This window comes from Harpia harpyja, chromosome 4 (genome assembly GCF_026419915.1).
Source record: "Harpia harpyja isolate bHarHar1 chromosome 4, bHarHar1 primary haplotype, whole genome shotgun sequence".
NCBI lineage: Eukaryota > Metazoa > Chordata > Aves > Accipitriformes > Accipitridae > Harpia > Harpia harpyja.
In genome coordinates, this window is record NC_068943.1 from 85,196,240 (window position 1) to 85,214,455 (window position 18,216).

At 40.8% G+C, this 18,216-nt stretch overlaps 1 protein-coding gene across 2 annotated transcripts in view; it reads right to left on the reverse strand.

Moving 5' to 3' along the window:
* IKZF3 (IKAROS family zinc finger 3) overlaps positions 1-15,973 on the reverse strand; it is a 37,609-nt gene extending 21,636 nt beyond the window's left edge. For both annotated transcript variants that reach the window (XM_052785413.1, XM_052785412.1), the window contains exons 1-3: positions 15,874-15,973; positions 10,574-10,627; positions 9,215-9,325 (exon numbers count right to left, since the gene is read on the reverse strand). In XM_052785413.1, the coding sequence (XP_052641373.1) occupies positions 9,215-9,325; positions 10,574-10,627; positions 15,874-15,880 (172 nt within the window). In that variant the 5' untranslated portion in view covers positions 15,881-15,973. The remainder of the gene's footprint in view (positions 1-9,214; positions 9,326-10,573; positions 10,628-15,873) is intronic.
* Between the last annotated feature and the right edge of the window lie 2,243 nt (positions 15,974-18,216).

Below are 18,216 nucleotides of genomic sequence, written 5' to 3' on the forward strand. Positions count from 1 at the left end.
ATCATGAAATCCTCAGCACATGCAAAAAGTCAACTGGATAACAAAGAAACTTAATCATCTTAATGTGGCATTTTAATGATGCTGCTGATTTGCTATGCCAATTCAGAGATAATGAGCCCCTAATGCTACAGATGTTCAGCCAGACTAAAGAAAAAAAAAGAAAAAAGAAAAGCTTTTCTTGTATGCCATTTCCTAACTATCCAATTAAACAAATTGTGAAAGCATATAAATAGTTTACCGGGTTTTGACAGCTGTTAATAGGATTCAGATGCCGAAGAACAAGAAGGGAGTCTATACGTGTGCATATTGAAGGCTTCTTGTGACTACCTGGATTTGACAGGTATTAACTGATGATTCATCACCGTTATCTCCACAAATTGTCCCCAGAAATAGCAGTATAAAACCAAAACCTAGCGTATACATACTAGAGTTGATCCCCTCCCAGAATGCGAGATTCCTTTACCTAAACCAGCTTGAAACAAAACAGACATACACGGTGAAACTGAGAAAGTCAGTGGAGTTTCCAAATCAAAGTCAGAATCCTGCATGTTTATGAAAAACACCTCTACAATGGAATTAACGTACTGTGGGGGAAGATATGTCATGAAGTAAAACACACCCATATTCCTTAATGAATAAAGAGAGATTTGCAGTACATCCCATCAAAATTACAAGCTGGGGAAAAATAAAAAAAAAAAAAAAAAAATCAATGCTATACCTAAGTTTCTTTCCTTAAATAACAAGAAGAAAACAATTACATGTGACATACATGTATATATTGAAAATTTGGAGACTATAAGTAATGGGAAATTATAAAATGTGAAGTGACACAATAGCAACATGAGATAATTTGTTTTTTTAATAGAGGCAACACAGTCAGAGATAAGGCAACTTTTCTCCATGTCTGTCTTCTACACCACTGCAGATATCAATTCTAGGGAAGGGAAAGGAGTTCAAGCCTTTTTGGCCCAACCTGGCTTTGTTGCTTTGACTCCAGTGACAAGCTCCCTTTTTTACAACAGCAGCAATGCTTTTATGAGATCATTGTTTGCCAACAAAGGAAGAAGCAATCACCTAGAAGCAGTATCAGCTTTCAGTTAGACAGCAGTGGCAACAACAGTAATGAAGATGTAGTGGCAATAAACATGTACTCTCTCGTACAGCACGAATGCCACTGGACTTGTCCCACTCAGGTGTTCCCACAGCTGAGGTGCCTTTTTGTGCCAAAGCAGATTCTTCTGCACTAAAATCCCAAGTACTGCATTCAGTACTTCTGTTCTACCGTGCACTGGAAATCCATAGATTTCACTTCTTTGGCTTCCTAAAAATTATTACTTAGACATACTGGCTTTGATTTTATTTTGTCTTTGTGCCTTCCAGTATTTTCTTAGTACTGTTGTTCAGTATCCATTTTTGTACAAAAAACAAGCATCTATTTTGTTTAGATACTGTATAAAGCATACTTGAGTGGTAATACCTAAATGAACCAGTGCAGTATGCACCTGGTGGAAATTTCACTTCTAAAAATAGGAGAGAAACTTTCATAATTCCCCTTTGTGGAGTGCATGCTCTATGGTAATGAGTTTCCTTGTTTTTATTGTGACTTCAAACAAAAATAGAAACAAATCAAATTGAAATGCAGTACTGAGAACTGGAAAGAAAAAAAAAACAAACACCAAACCAGGCATCATTTTCCAAGCACTTGGATGTGTATTTTCTACTTCATTAATACCAGTGTCTATCATTAAAACACAGTATAATTTATCTAGCTGTACAATTAATTACAACAACAACAACAAAAAATCAAACACCACACATCATCTCCAAGCTCATGTGAGCCAGGAAACTTGAATTATGTAACTGATTCTTAAAGCATCTTATTCAAATACAAGGATTTTTCTCATAAAGATGTATATTCCTGTGTAAATCTGTAATTTCATACCTGGTATTTCCCATCTATTACCAATTTCTGCCTAATAATAATCTCATGGGGTTTTTAGGACTTTCATTCAAAAGGTTTTGAATATATTAAAGTTATACTAACAGAAATAGTGATAAAGGAAAAATGTTATCGAAAGCTGAGAGCTACCAAAGCTGGAGTTAAACAGAACAACTGCACAGCAACACCAGGCAGCACTAGGCCATGATTTAGGAAAGGACATGAAAAATAATGCATTTAACTGACACTACAAACAGGATTTGGGGAAGCAGAATGTTATTGCCTAAGACAACATAACTGGGGGCTAGAAAACTATGGTTAGTACTATGCTAAAACTATCACAGAATTTTTTTTTTTTTTATTAAAAATGGTGTCAATAGCTTGCCATTTTTCCTCAACTGCCTATAGCCCCAGTGTTGCACAGAGAATCAGAGGGAACACCACCCCACATCCCTGGGCCTACAGTGCCCAGATTTTCCAAAGCCTGTCCCAGATTAATTTTGTTTCATTTATGACACCTGTTAACATTATCCTTTCAAATCTTAATATCTTCAAAGTCTCCCTCTTAAAAAAAAGAACACAGAAAAAGATGAAACTGTACGAGTTCTTCCCTTCTGTTACGGTTAAGATAACATCACTCATAGAAAACATTTCTAAAATTACAATTCCTAAAGTCCAGAAAGCCATATACAATAACAACCGTTAAATCAGACTTCAATTAGACAGTTAATCAGAGAACATCTGGACCTTACAGTCAGACTGAAAAAGGCCACATGTTAAATTCAGATAATCGCCTTCATTATTTATACCAAGGGACCTATTACTAATATGACCACTCAGGCATGATCATTGCTGGTCAACTGCTTTTTCAAATGAACTTCATATCTGAGAAGTTGGAAGTGTAGTTTCATTTAGCCTTTTTTTAATTCATCTCCCCAAAGCCTTTCTTGCAACGCAATATACTCTTGTGTTTGACAGTAGAAAAATATAATATGAAGAGAAAATATAACAATATGAAGAACAGGGAAATCTGTGATAAATATCAATGGAATTTTAACACCTATAAACTGAAGACAGGAGCTTGGTTAAGATGTTGCTCAAAATCCTTGAACACCATAATCTTCACAAAACTAAGTGTGTTGATTTGATTCAACTAGAAAAAAATTTCCAGTAGTAAATAATCTAGATTCCGAGACTTGAATTTTAGATTACAAGTACATTCTCTCCAAATTGAGGTTTTTATAATTAAACACTTGTGTTTTACTTTTAGCCTTGTCTTCTACAGAAGCATATGCATCCACTCTGTGTTCCCCTAGTAACATTCAGACCTGTACACCAATATCAATCCTATCCGGCAGAGGGGAAGGCTTCTCAGAATTACTCTATTCTGACCACTGGCCTGTTCAACAGACGGCCCAGGAGTACCTGCATCTCCCAGAACCACTCCTGGAGGTGGTGCTCCTGCATCAGGAGAAATGGTCAGTGTGTCTGGCACACTTGGCAGGTGAGGTGCAGCAGCAGACTGTTCAACAAGAATATATGGAATTGAGCTTTGAATTAAACAAAGTTCATAACAGCTCCTGCAGAGCAGCAGAAGGAACAAAAACAGGAACAAGAACTGGAGCACTTGAATACAGCGTGATGGGAGGCGGTGTTGAGAATACGGCAAAGCTAGCCTGAGGTACCAGAAGTAAAACATCGCGTCTAGCACACGACGCGGACTTTGCATAATTCAATTAAAAGCCAGCAACAAGACACAAGCCCACTGGAAACCGCGCTTCATCAATTCCAATGCTCATGGAACTATTTTCTGCGTTTTAGCAAAGTTTTGACTCTTGTGGATTTATTTCTGCTTTCCGACACCTTTCCAGCAGCAGAAACAGTAGTAAACCTGCCCTTTAAACTCACACATTTTGTGCCAAATGAACAGCCTAGTTTGGGGGCAAAACGTGAGTCATCTTAATTAACTGATTTCCTTTCCACCAACCCATATGTCTAAAAATGGATTATTTTCTACAATGACATGTGATTTGAGTTCCTAGGGCCGTTTTCTTAATCTTCATTTACTTCCTGCTGGGGGGTGGGGAGGGAACACACCACATCTCATCTACCCTGGACTAGATTTTATTTCGATGCCAAAGGAATAAGTATTTCTCTCACCTTTAATTTCAAGGAATTATTTTGTATGAAGCTGAGACATACACTGTAGAACAAGTGAAGAAAAATGCAGTTTTAAAAGTTATGGAAAGGAGTCCATTATCTATTGAATAACACTGTGCATCCATTCTCCTTCCAGACCTTGTCTTGTCTGATAGCTTACACCGATAGCCACAATATCTCAAAAGAAAATTCTGTTTTCTACTAACTATAATGGGTTAATTAGAATTAGGAATAGCTGCACTTTTCTGATTATTTCAAAGCAATCAGAATATCTGAGTTTCTGTACCAGCCCTGGGCGCTCTGGGCTACCCATTGTGCAGGATGGTCCAAGCTGATGTCAATCATTTACAGGCTGTGGTGACACAACTGACTGTGTTGATGTCACTGAACGTGCTTGGCAGCATTCCTGCTGCTGATAGTACAGTACCGAAGAGCTAAAACAAAGTCAAGAGGATCTTTTGTTGATAACACTCAGATGCGACTTTCAGTTCATGTGTAGCCACCAAAGCAGAGAGACCTGACACAGTTAAGCAGCACAGACTCCTTGCCTGGTTTTAACACTTACAGAAATCCCCTGTTAAGTGAACTTCTGCAGCAAAGTACTGCTGATGTTGTGAGATAACCCCTGAGTCCCATGAGCGGTAGGGCTCGATCTGGGCTTGGGAGATGTAATATTCTGATAAAAAACGGCACTTCCTTTTCAAGCAGATAAGTGCGTGTGCTAGCAGCACCACTGGAACCTCAGTACGCGCCTAAGCGAGGGTTTGTCATCCTCTCCTGTCTCACTCCAGCCTTTTAACCGCCCCCTTTCACACACCTAAATGCAGCAGCAATTAGCATCCATAAACCACAAATGTGGCTTCTATTTCTTTTTATTTCACAACCATGAAAGCTAGCTAACATTCATAACACCCAAAAAGTTGTCTGCCTCAACAGATGAGGGAATTAAGACATAATTAAACACTTGTGCTTGACTGTGACTCCCATAGGAAAGAACGTGGCTTTTTTTATTTAATTTTTAAATTAAAGATACTTCAACTTTGGCCACCAAAGGTAACAGTGTCAGGGGCACATAAAGAAACAAGGGAAATTAAGTGCTTCCTCCCCTATCTGCCTCATTGCTTGTCTCTTTTCAGACTAGATACAGGAAGCACCATGGGAACAGTGTATTTTTATGGTTGCAGGCAAGCATACACCATGTGCACCACAGCATGCAGCTTCCATTCCCTTGAGGCAAAAAAAGGTTTTTTCTTTCTCTTTTCTCCCCTTGTTCTCCATCAAGCTGTTAATTAACATATTACTATAGCCTTCTGCCTAATTGTTTGCCCTATACTTAGCAATCATCATAGTTTAAGCCCTTTTAAAAGGGGTGTCTAATAGGACAGGTTGAATTGTTTTCATTGAACGGCATCTCACCTTCGTCAGTTATAACACAGACATATGAACAACACATCAGCCAGTGTGTTTGCATGTGCTCGGAGAAGTACAAATATAGAACTGTTTGCTGAAAAAGTGGATTTTCTTACACCAGACAAGCACCAGTTGCGATGACGTTTCAGCCCTATACACCAGTTTATTTAGTGCCTTTATGAAGTTTCTGTAGTCTTTTGAGAGGATCACAGTACCACTTTCTTCAGACCTAGCATAAAAGGCTCCACCAAACTAGAGCTGGACAACATCTAGATTTGACCAGGCTCCAACTTCTGCTCAAAGTCTCAGAATAAGTCCCCACAATGTATTTAGAGTGTCACCCATTAATAATGCAATATTCACAAAAAATGGACAGTCCCAGAAACTGCAAGATTACTACGTACTATGAATGGTTGACAAAACATGGAAAAAACAGACATAATTGTACTGAAGAAAAACATGTTATAGACATATTAAGGCAGTGGAAAGCAGGCTATCAAATGCTTGATCTCTCTCTATGAGTCAGTGGCCTCATGTTCTCATGAGGGCCTTCAGCAGATGGAACAAACCCTGTGGGCATGGATCACGCAGGGATTCAGGATAAAAAAAAGGGAGATTTTTCTGTGATGCTGGCTATCATCAACGATGAACTGTGAAGATATTGAAGTGGAATTGCTCACTCACAAAAGGGATGGATCACGAATACCACGATTAACATTTATGAGAACCACACAAACATTTTTCATTGTTTCTCTTTAAATTTGATATGTAATGAGGGTATTAGTGATCAGACCTGGAAAAGTGCCAAATAGAGCTTTTTTTTTTTTTTCCTTTAAACAGACAGACTTTTCAGGTGTAGGCAGGATGTAATCCATTTCCCAAGAGCCATCACCAATACTGACGATATTTCTATTCTGTGATTCTGGAGAATACTATATATTCATTTTTACCAGGGTTAGTGATCCCCAAACGATAATACTCCCACCAGGGCAGCACTGTCAGAATGTGGTTTCGCTTATCTAGAAGTAAGACAGATAGTTATTGACCCGCAGAGACTGCTCAGTGACTAACGTAGCTACTGTTACATAGTAGGTATGACATGAAAGCTAAGATTATTTGTGAATTTTAGTATCCAACAGCAACTGAAGTGGCGCTGGGCTTTAGGAAGAAATTTAAATACACCTACCGATATTCGCACAGCCTAGACTACTAGCACAGCATGCTTAACTATTTAAGATTTATTGTGCTTCCGGTATCAGAATGATTGTAGAGAACTGTATGTGAAGCAATGAAGTAAACACAATATATATTTGATTTTGTGCCATTTTACACTGAGATACTGCAGCTCTCTTTTCTGTGCATTTAAAACTGCTTTCTCCTAGCAATCATGTCTTTATTCCTACAGTGAGAATCAGAGAATAGAGCACTGTGGTACTGAGTAGGTTTGTACTCACTTTATAATGAATGAATGCTTTAATGGTAAGGGACTCTATCAGAGTGAAATGATGGTTTATTAATATTTATAGCATTATCTTTGAGAAGTAAGTTTTCAGTATTTGCATTCCAGAACAAATCGTAAAGAAACTTTAAGCGATCAGCAGCCATATAAAACAAAAATGGATTGTAAGAGCAGTATCAATGTAAACATTCTCTCACAAGTGTCTAAGTTGTACCTGACATAAATGTATGGAAAAGAGCCTGAGAAATGGTACTGAAGCTGAAGGGCATAGGACAGTCAAGGAACGGAAAAAAGACTTGCTAGATGCCATGATGCTGTACATGCAAGCGGTACAGACAGGCCTCCTGGAATGGGAAGGTGGGGAGAAGCTAGAGCAGCTCCTCTTGGACAGTCAATACTGAGGGTTTTGTGAAAGAAACCCTGTCCTGGCTTCCTGTATCCACAGCTTAGTGACTAGGAGGAGTGAAGGGCAGGGACACTGGGAAAGCAGAGACAGAAGTGAGCTAGAACAAGTAGAAATGGCATAAGGGCTGGACAAATAGCTGGAATATGGCTGTATTTTATGTGCTGTGGTATCTGAAAGAGAGATCAGATGCCTTGGATGTAGAAAAGGCTCAAGCATTCCATGTTCTGTGGATAAAACCACCAAAATTCTCTTTTTAGGGTAAGCAGAACAGAACTTACCTGCCCAAGATAGCTTCTGCACCGCAGACATCTATGCTAAGCTACTCTCCACCGACTATAAATGGAGTCCTGCTAAGAAGCAGTTACTCTGGGGACACGAGGCATTTCATCCTAGGTCAGACACCCAAATTTGGTCAGAAAACCTGCGTGCTCTCTCTCCATCGACTGTCAAGAAAGGCCAGACACCAGTACAGTTCTAGACACTGGTACTGTAGATACCCAAGTGAGATTAATTTCACCCTCCTCATGGACTTTTTTGCTAGTGCAGTGCTCCCTTGAGTGTTTTATGTTGTTTTGTACTTTGTTAATAAATAGATACAAGTTTAATCTTTAATAATGCAAAAATTTAACACCTGAACATTTCATTTTAGTCCAAAATAAAGTCATCACATTTGTGTTACAGGGAACAACCAAAGCTACTTGGGCAACCAAAACAGAGACAACTCTTTAGTGATTTACTTGATTCATGTGATACAAGAACACTACTTCAAAACTACTAACCAAAGCCACAGACATAGTTTGTCTTGACACTGCTGTACTGCCATGGACATGCAGTACTTGAAAGGCAACGTGAAACTGGTAAAACAATCTATGTCTTTTCCCCAGTATATGTATACCACATCCTCTACCAGGCAGCATTTTTCACTGTTTGTGGTTGAGAACTGGCATAAATGAACACACTCAGCTCACTGGCAGGAATGTTTATTAATGCTGTGATTTCAGTTTATGAGCTTCTAGATCAAGGAGGAAATTCAAAGTCTCTTGCTCTACATCTATGTCATATACACATATACAAATCCTGAACTCTGAGGGCCTGTAAGATTGCTGAGTCCAGGAGGTGCTGCTTTTATCTGTTAAGTGAAGAGGGCCTCCTAGTTTTTAAAGATACACAGAAATATGCACTTATGTAGGCCTTCTTTTAAATTAAAAATAGTGCATATTGTTTTAGTATTTTATTCATACCTGCGTCTTCTTTCAGTTGTATAGGAAGGGTTTACTGTTCAAATTAAACAATAAACATGGTAAACTGACCAACCTTCTGTTAACGCACAGTTTAAAGTACAGGATTACTGATACAGTTTTAAATTCTACAGGGCTGAGTTGTTCTATGAATTTGAAGTAACTTGTCCTTTCTTTCAAAAAAAAATTTGCCAAGTTATTTTTCAGATATCAGAGCAGCTTAACAACATTAATAAAAAGTGCAGTCCTAACACATGCATTTGTCATATGCAAACTAATTTTAAGAATTTGTGTGCTACAACACACATTAAAAGAGCTCACCATATGCACACGCTTTTTTATCTTGCTATCCATATTTCATAGATCCTGTAAAAGTGACCTTTATAAAATGCACATGAGGTTCCCTGATGGAAAACAGTTGCTCCTCCTTTAAAGCATGTTAAAATGCTCTAAACTAATTGTATTGTTACTCCTTTTACAAGCATGCATGAAAACCAGAGCCATGATCCAGAATAAACTTTCTAATCACTCTCATAGCACAATCAGATTAATAAAAAGACAAAATATAACTATTATTTTTCAGAATTCAATCTCTACTTTACCTCCTGCTTCTTCATTAGACTGATTGTGTTCCTTCATATCTTCTGCATTATCCATACTTTCCATTTCCTGGGATTTGTTCAGATTACAGTCTGTCAAAACCTCCTGTCCTTCTGAAAAAAAAAAAACGCAAACCAATAATTAACTATTTATGCTCCAAGAATACTTCCAGGTGATTACCTCAAAGTATCTGCAAACTCCCAGTATTGCCTACAATGTTCTTCCTATAGACAGATTATTTGCAATTTGGTTGAATGGATTTGCTTCCCAAAGTCATATACAAACTCTTGCACAGAGCACACACCTTTAAGAAGTCTTAAGCTTTTGCTCAGATTTAACTATTCTGAAGGTTGTTCTAAATGACAGCAAAACAGGAATAAAATCCAGTATATGTAACTCTATGTATCACATGTATTCTGACAACTGCTGCTAGCAGGCAAGCAAGCAAGCTCTTCAGAGCATGGAAAAGGAATCACAGCTTTACTTTGTTCATTTGGGCAAAATATTAATCATTCTGGCCCCAGGCCAGGAAACTGCTCAAGCACGTTTAATCGGAAGCCTCTTTGAAGCCAGTTGCACTTCTCTGCTTATTTCACATATGTCTTTTTAAACATCAACATTATCAGAAAGTTTTCTGCTGATCACTGTGGCAGCAGTATGTCCCAGAAATCCAAGCCTCTCTTCTCTGAAATAAAGCCAAATTTTTCACTATAGTGAAATTTATTTGAGTGATGTTTTTTCAAATAAAGCTTCTTTCATAAAATCCATAATACAGAGTAACTCAATATTATGCATATTTCTGTACATTTCAGATCAGTATTTTGTTTAAAAAACTGACAAGTGTTTTCTTTCAACAATCCTGTGAATTTTTAAAGTTCACAGCAACATTCGGAAATTGCTGTTAAAATTATTTAACAGTTGGATAGTAAAAACCCCAATCCTTTTCAAGCTAAATATTACATTGGATCTGAAAAAAAGTTTTATTTTTTGATTAATGAGTAAAACGTGTCCAACTCACACAAGAGGTTTGTTTTCATATTTTCAGAAATGCAGTCAACCAAAAGAATCACATTATTCTTGCTTCCCTAATCAAAACTTCCAGCTTTCTTCTGAAAACATTTCCTTTCCTACTATACAGTCTTTTTTTCCCTTTAGTATAATTTTCCAATATTATATTGAACTTCCACAGTTTTATTTCAATTCTAGAATTTACTTTTTACCTTTAATGCCCAGCTTTGTATTTGTGACCGTGCTACTCAGTGTCCTGGGAATCTAAACAAGCTGCAATTCATAGTTTTCTCCATTTAAATTTAAAATTTTCCAAGAGAGGGTGAAAGAACATAACTTGAACAGCACCGTACCTGCAGCCATAGGCTGTTCCTGAGAATTACTTAGGTCCATACCTGCCTGTGAATCTGCAAAAGACAGAAAAGCAGCCTGAGTTGCTTATATTTAGAACCATTCATGACACAGTTATTATAATCTTATAAATTCCCATTTTCTTGACTGAAAGCAAAATTGAAAAAAGCAAAATTTTCAAAGAAATAAATACCAAATAATTGTTATGTTTCGTTGCACAACTTCTTTATATCTTGAGCACTGGCATATGCCCAGAAAAGGGATTAAGTATTATTTTCTAACTTCAAAAAATTATAGAACATAATAAATACACTTTCGATTTAACATCTCATTTTGCACCTATGAGCACAGCATAGTGGTAGTAACTCTACATGAAGTGAATTTCTATAAAACACAAACTACAAGATATTTTTATATTCCTTTTCTAATACAAAGGGAAAACCTTATTATCTTCACAAGATCTACTTGGCTTTCATGGGAATGCAAGTCTAATTCCCATTCAGAAATTCTGATAGGGATCAAATGTAAGGAATTTTTTAAAAAGTTTAGAGGACTACGTATGTGGCCTGGTTTCCAAAAGTGCTGAGCACTCAACAGACCGCTCTGAAGACAATATAAGCCACAGGTATTTGCATCTCCCACTCCAGTGCCCAAATTTAGGCTGGCGAGTTTAACTGGAGGCTCAGATCTGACCTGTCCAGTTAAGTCTTTACTCAATGCCTTGCTGTCTTGAGATTTCATTGATATGAGGGTTGATCTTCCTACCAGTGTCACAGCTACCTGCTCCCTTCCTCCTTTCTTTCCTCTAGCTTTTTTCCCTCTTTTTTTACATACTGGAAAATCTTTTATCATCTTTGAACATAAAAAATAATAGCTCCAGGACTTGTAAAATTCATTCCTGGCAGTTACATAACAGAAATACACATGCAGTGGCCATGAGGTGTTAACCACTAGTGACATTTACCCCATAATTATCTATCTTTACCACCACTGCATATGGAACATTTTTGTGGTCTCTGCAACGTCAAAATATAAAGCTCTGTTAACTCTACAGCAAAGCAGCCTAGTATCAGATGGGGCTATCCAAAAAACTGCATGAATAGAGAATGGGCTGATGCATCCAACAAAATAAAAGCAAACTCAGAGAAGAAAAAAAACAACAATAGATATCCAACAAAGGTTTTTCAAATGTTTGGTTCTATTGTTTCCTAAACGAAAGCATTCAGCTCCCATTTCTCAATAATGGGTCTAAGAGTTACACTATGCATGTAGTTCCCACTGCTCTTAACTAGCTATTACCAAAGAGCAGCAAGAAAAAAAACCACCATTAATGAATCAAGCCATCCAGCAGTGACCTGAGCTCTTCAGGGTGTAACTCCTGATTGGAGACAAGTTGTTAAGCTATTAGCATTTATGAAATGTATCCTAAAATTAAATCAGAGCTCCTATCCTTTCATGCAAATTTAGCATGAATGCAAGCTCTTCATTAAGTGTCTTTTATTAGAGCTAAGAATGTTGCCTTGTGTCATAAAGGTAGTCATGGAATTAAATGACAAAAAGTTCAAATATTTACTAAATCTGTATTTTTAAAAGAAATAAATAAGATCAAGGAACTCCATAGTTACAGCTCTTAATTTGTCTTTGTTTCATTTTATCATACCAGGAAAAGTGAGGTACAGAGAAGCAAACAGACCAATTTATACTGTGAATAATGATGGGGAAACACTATTAAATACATGGCACATGAACAAAATTCTCTCTAGTATTGATTTTAATTTTACATTGCAATAATATAGATACTTAGATTACACAAATCCTTGTGATTGTGCAAATAATTAAGCTTTCAGCAAGACAATGAAACCCTCATTATTCTGTAATACTTGAATTCGATTTTAATTGCATTCAGAAATCCTTTGCAGTTGCCCCATTTGGGTGATAAAGCACTGACCTGGTCAAAGCCCCAGGATTAAGCAAAAAGGGGGCCTGCCGGGTGGGGGGAGAGGTGTGGCTTGGAAACTCTGCAGCAATTCTGCCTTCCCCAGGGTTGCCAGGAGGTCTTGAAATGAAGAATTAAGAGCCCCTACACAGCTGCTTCAAATCAGATAATTCTGCATATATTCCTGTATAGCTATATTGTTTTAGAAACCATTGTATTCCCCAGGACATCTCCGGAGCACACAGTCACTCCAATAAGGATGCATACATTGCTATAGCTTACTGGGTAAATTGCATCAGCACAAGCTTCTGTGTGTCGGGCTAAGTGCAACACCCCTACCAGTCAGTCAACTGTTCTCTTCCGAGCACCTCTGAACTGCAGCTACGGGGTGACTTGGCAGAGAACGGCACTGCCTGAACCACGCGGCAGCCTAGCAGGACCTGTTCAGCCAGTCCTCAGATGCTCATCTACTTAATGTTGAGATGGTCTCTGCATATTTATTTACATTTTGTTGAGCATAACAGGTTCCTGTCCCTGATGGGCTGCTGGGCAGTACAATCCTTCCGAGGAGATAAGAACAACGACACACAGTATAATGTTTCTCTTTTCTTTTGAGAAATATCCCAGTCTCTGTAGCACTTTCAAGCCTCCAACATCCACTCATCAGTACCTGGTTTCTTTACGATATTTGTCTTAAGCAGCTTCTTACAGCCTTAGTGGTCTCTTAACATTTAACCTCAGGTCTCTTTCCCAAGTAAAGTATTTTAAGCCAGATCCTTCACTGTGTCACCTAAATGTGCCAGGAAGAGAAGGTCTAGGAAGGTTCCATCCCCAATTCTGTACAAATAAGACCATATTTCTACCTAACGTTCACAAAAGCACAACACGGGAAATCACTTACAGAACACGCTAGTCTTCCCAAGCTTCAAAGAGGTCCACTGACTAGGGCGCATGGAAAGAAGACGCTTGTCTTGTGTGTGTCGCAGCTGACGCACAATGTTCATTTACAAAGCAGAAGTAAAATTCATGTGCTTTAGAAACCAATCCTTAGCCATCCTGTGTTCTACACCAATAGCCAAAGTGAGCAAAAATATTCAAATAGCATGCTAAAAAAGTGCTATGGCATTTTAATACATAACTGTATTCATCTTTTATCCTGGTATTTGACCAGTTAATAGAAGCAACAAAACAGCCTACCTGTATTTTAACCCCCCTAAAATGGATGTTTTTCAAGTAAATGATAACACTAATACCCTTCTATCATCAATACAGCTGTAGCCAACTGAATGGCAGGTACGTCTTGAATGATTATAATCTTACCTGTTTGCCTCCACAGTGAAAACCAGAACAGAACATTGTCTTTTTACTGCCAGCTACAGTTTTCAACCCAACAGCATTGCGAAGGGCACATCTTTGTAAATCCCATACGCTCTTAGTCCTTCTGTCACAGTACATGGAGCAAATGCAGCCTGTTTCCTTGTCTTTGTGCCATCTTAAGAGGCACAAGCAAGCCAAAATAAAATACACACCAATCTTGGCCCCTGCCCTACAGCCTTAGACCCCCACAGCCTTATCCCTAAATGCTCGCAGTGGAGCCAGTGCCTTTGCTACGTACAGCAGTCAACCTCTCTCACCCCAACATGTTTTTCACCCCAACTGTGTTTTTCACCTTCAACCTGCATTGCACCATTAAAGAGAGAAAGCCTATCTAATTTCCCCACTGAATGGCCTTCTTCAGCACTTACAGTCTCAATGGCTTTCTGAAGAAGGTACCCTGGACCAAATAAACTCTTTGCGGGGTGTCTAATACTTTGCTGCTCTTAAGCGCCACATAATGTTTGAAATGACTCGGGCATTTTAAGTGCACATGTCATTTTGGGAAGAAATCCTGATCAGCAGCGTGTAGCTAAGGACATTTTTCTCATATTTTAGCATATGACCTTCTAAAACCAGCAGAGTATCTTCCAGTAATTCAACATGTTCATCCCAGTACAGCAAATGGAAATGACAGCATGAGGTCAGTTCTTGTGATCTTTGCAAAAAACAAACCAGTCATGAAGAGATGCAACCAAGTAAAGACTGCAGATTTTGGCTTCCTAGACCCAGGTCTCAAACACTGACTCTTGCCAGTGCCTGCAAGTCCCCTGTTCAGTGACTGTATTGAGCGCAGAAAATCAAGGACAGAAGTGTTACCCCTTTGTCCTCAATGGCAAATTTCCCACTGCCTCCAGTGGAACTGAGATTTTCCCAAGACCCATGGAAACAGAGACACTTGGCAGTTGCTGTATCCAGAGATAACACAGTAGAACACTTTTACATGAACTTCATCCCAAACAGAACAAGCTCTGGCACATTAACTGATCCTCATAACCCCCACGTACAGAACTAAAACCTGAAGGATTATTTGCATATTAACTTTAAGTGTACAAGAAATAGGAACACAAAAAGGACACTTCTTAAATAATCACAGCTGTAATGGCAGAAACATGCTCATTTTCTAATCAGAGACTATACCAACATACCTAAAGAGCTTTCTTCTCCCACAACAGACATACAGCGGATCCGACTTGACCAAGAAAACAAGGCTGCATTTTTAAGCGCCGAACTGCCACCAGACCCATTCTTTCAAAACATTAGTTACGTCTCTCAAGCAGTGACAGTCTCGATTCAGTCAGACTCTATGCGAGTAATTATTTAAATACAAACATTTAAAAAGCCTTTAGCAAAGGAGAACACATTTTTAAATAGGCAGCTGCATCTAACTTAAAATAACCAAAAACCTGAAGTCATTGAGACACAGGAGAATCTAAACTCAAGCCCTTAAAACGATGAGTTGAAATAGACTATCCACCTCTGAAATTAATGAATCAAGTGATGCTTTGCAATGCTCTTTGCCAGGCTTGTTAAAACACTGGTAATTTAGCTTTTCTTCCCAAAGGAATTACACCGTAGCCCAAGATTAACTCGCAACTTGTTTTTTGCTGGCTCTGAAAGTTACACGCACGTTTTACAAGCGAAGAGGAAACCAACGCGCCCTTTAATTCGTTAAAACCTAGAATACGAACGTCAGATAAAGCGGGCTCTAAAACCCAACTTTATCATACATGTTGTGATGTTTCTGAAATTAAACGGAGCGGGGGGGAAAAAGCCCCGTTCGTTTCCTGTTTAATTGCAACACGCGATTAGGTTTCTCCTCCAGAGGCTGCAATCTCTTTGCAGAAAGCGCTGAAGAAGCCGCTTGGAAGTAAGCGGGAGGTGGAGCACGGTGCGAGCGCCCCGAGCGGGGTCGGCGGGGAGGAAGGGGGGGAGCGGCAGCGCCTTCTCCCCCCCACCCTCCTCCCGGGAAAGAGCGGGGTCGTTTCTCACCTTCCATGCTCCAGCCGCGGCTCCCGCCTCCACCTGCCCGCCCGGCCTCGGGAACTGTCGCCGGAGCTCACCGGCCTCGCCTCCCCTCCCGCCCGCCGCCGGCACCGCGACATCCGGCCCGGCGCTCGGCGGGCGGAGAGCGGCGCCGGGCGGCGGCCAGCGGAGCCGACCCGGTCCCAGCCCCGGTCCCAGCCCCGGTCCCGGCGACTCGCCCGCCTCGGAGCTCGCCGCTGGTGCTAAGCGATGGCTACTCGACGGGCGACACCGGGGCTCCAGCGGGAGGGAAGGCGGCGGGGCGGGGGTGGCCGAGGGCAAAGCGTGTGTTTTGGGGGGGGGGGGGGGGCTGAGGGAGGCCCCAGCCGTTTTCCTAGGACAAATGGTCTCAGGCTGCGAAGGGCATCTCCAGAATGGGACAATGACGCCCGCCCGAGCGCCGCGGTCTCCTCCAGCAGCCCGGCGAAGGCTGCAGGCGAGGCCGTCCTGCAGCAGAAAGCCAGAGGCGACGGCCAAGCACGCAGCAGGCTGAAAGCAGCCCCCGGTGAACCCCGGGGAGGCAGAGCCGGCAGCACCCCTGCTCTCGCACAGCACGCTAAGGGGCCAACACGAGACACGGGAAACCCTGCGCTTTACAGAAAACATCCCTCGCAACTCCATGGGAGAAAAGCTCTTTTCCCCACCATCAGCGGTGGCTCCACAGGTAAAGAAGCCACGGCAGGTCCTCGGGCAGGGATACCGTCAGGAGCGGGGCCAAGGGGAGCAGCTCCAGGAGAAATAAACCAACCTAACAGGAGTAACCCTACCCTGAGGGCTTCGACGCACCACCACGTTCAGGGACGCGGCAGCCAGGTGATCGCACAGATCCCCAGCTGCCCACCGCATCTCGAGCTAGGTCAGCAGTTCCCTCCAACCCACGTCTCATCTCCACTTGCAAGCATGTCTGACGAGAGCGCTCCGTTTGCCCCCAGCTCCCTCAGCGCTGCCAGGTGGGAAGCCATTTGACAGCCCCTTCTGCAGAAGGGTCAGTAGTAAGACAAATGGATCCGCAACCCGTTAGGGACAGCCAGTCAGAAACACTACATAGCATTTTAGGGAGCCCTTCACCTTTAAAGCCCGCAGCAAGCGCTAACACCCAACACAGCGCGGGAAAGCTGTTTGTGATGACTTGGGTTAGGTCACTCAAGGGACAACAGCTATTCATGCAGCGGGTTTAGCAGGGTGACACGGAGCTATTTTGCGTTGGCAGGCTTCTGACTCATTTTATTTTACACTGCAGAGCCAAGTAGTCTAAGCCTTCATTGGAACTAGTGTGGCAATTGCGCGCTGTGATGCCCACACACATGGAAGAGTAACTTCTTTTCTACACACTTAATTTCCTTTGTGTGCAATTTGTCCTGGCTCAGTTTACACATCATGTAAACATGGTAAGGCAGCCTCAACTGTTAAACAAATGCTGCTTTCTTTGCATTATTCGTTAACAGATCACACTCCTCGGACTGTACATTAAAGTCACATGACTAAGAGTAAAATAAAACTTAATTTAGCTGTTTTTCTCAACAAAATAGCATTGCTATTTAAGAAGAAAATCAAGTTACAAAGTCGTTTAATACATTCAAGCAAATAGGAATTTCAAAGTACTGAGGGAATTGTTAAATAATGACTTTTGTACATCTAGGACAGCCTTCTGAAAGGAGGCTCACCCTACGCAGGGCTCGGACAGGGCTTTGAGCAACCTGACCCAGTGCAGGATGTCCCTGCCCACAGCAGGGGGGCGGCACCAGATGACCTTTACAGGTCCCTTCCGACCCAAACCCTTCCATGATTCATGAGGAAGCATGAGCTGTGCCAGACCAATGCAGTCTTGACTTTATGTGCAAGCTAAGCACTAGACATGGCATTTTGGTTCACCCAAAGCCCAGAGCTATTTACCAAGAAAAGGCCTAAAAAGGCAATAGCTGGCCTAGATCTCAGATCAGCACAGAGCATCAGTACAGAACAGTCCGTACCTGGCATGCTTTGACATCAACATAGTTAATGTTTGCAGCTTTGAACTCTGATGAGCTGGAGAGACAGCTGAGAGAGAAAAAGGAAAACAACAAACCCAAGATGCTGTAGATGGAAGGCTCGCTGACGATCTTCAGCATGACTAGGGCAGGTGCACTTCTGGACCCTTGGAGTCATTGCTGCATCTGTTTATTACAGTTTTATACTTATTTCATCACATTGTGCTTTGGGGTTGGGTTTTCTGGGCCCTGCAACTCAGCTATATTTTAAAACTGAGAAATGAATGTTTTGGGGTAGGAAGATTGATGGAGGCTTAATGCATTTTTGTTCGTTTACTACGTA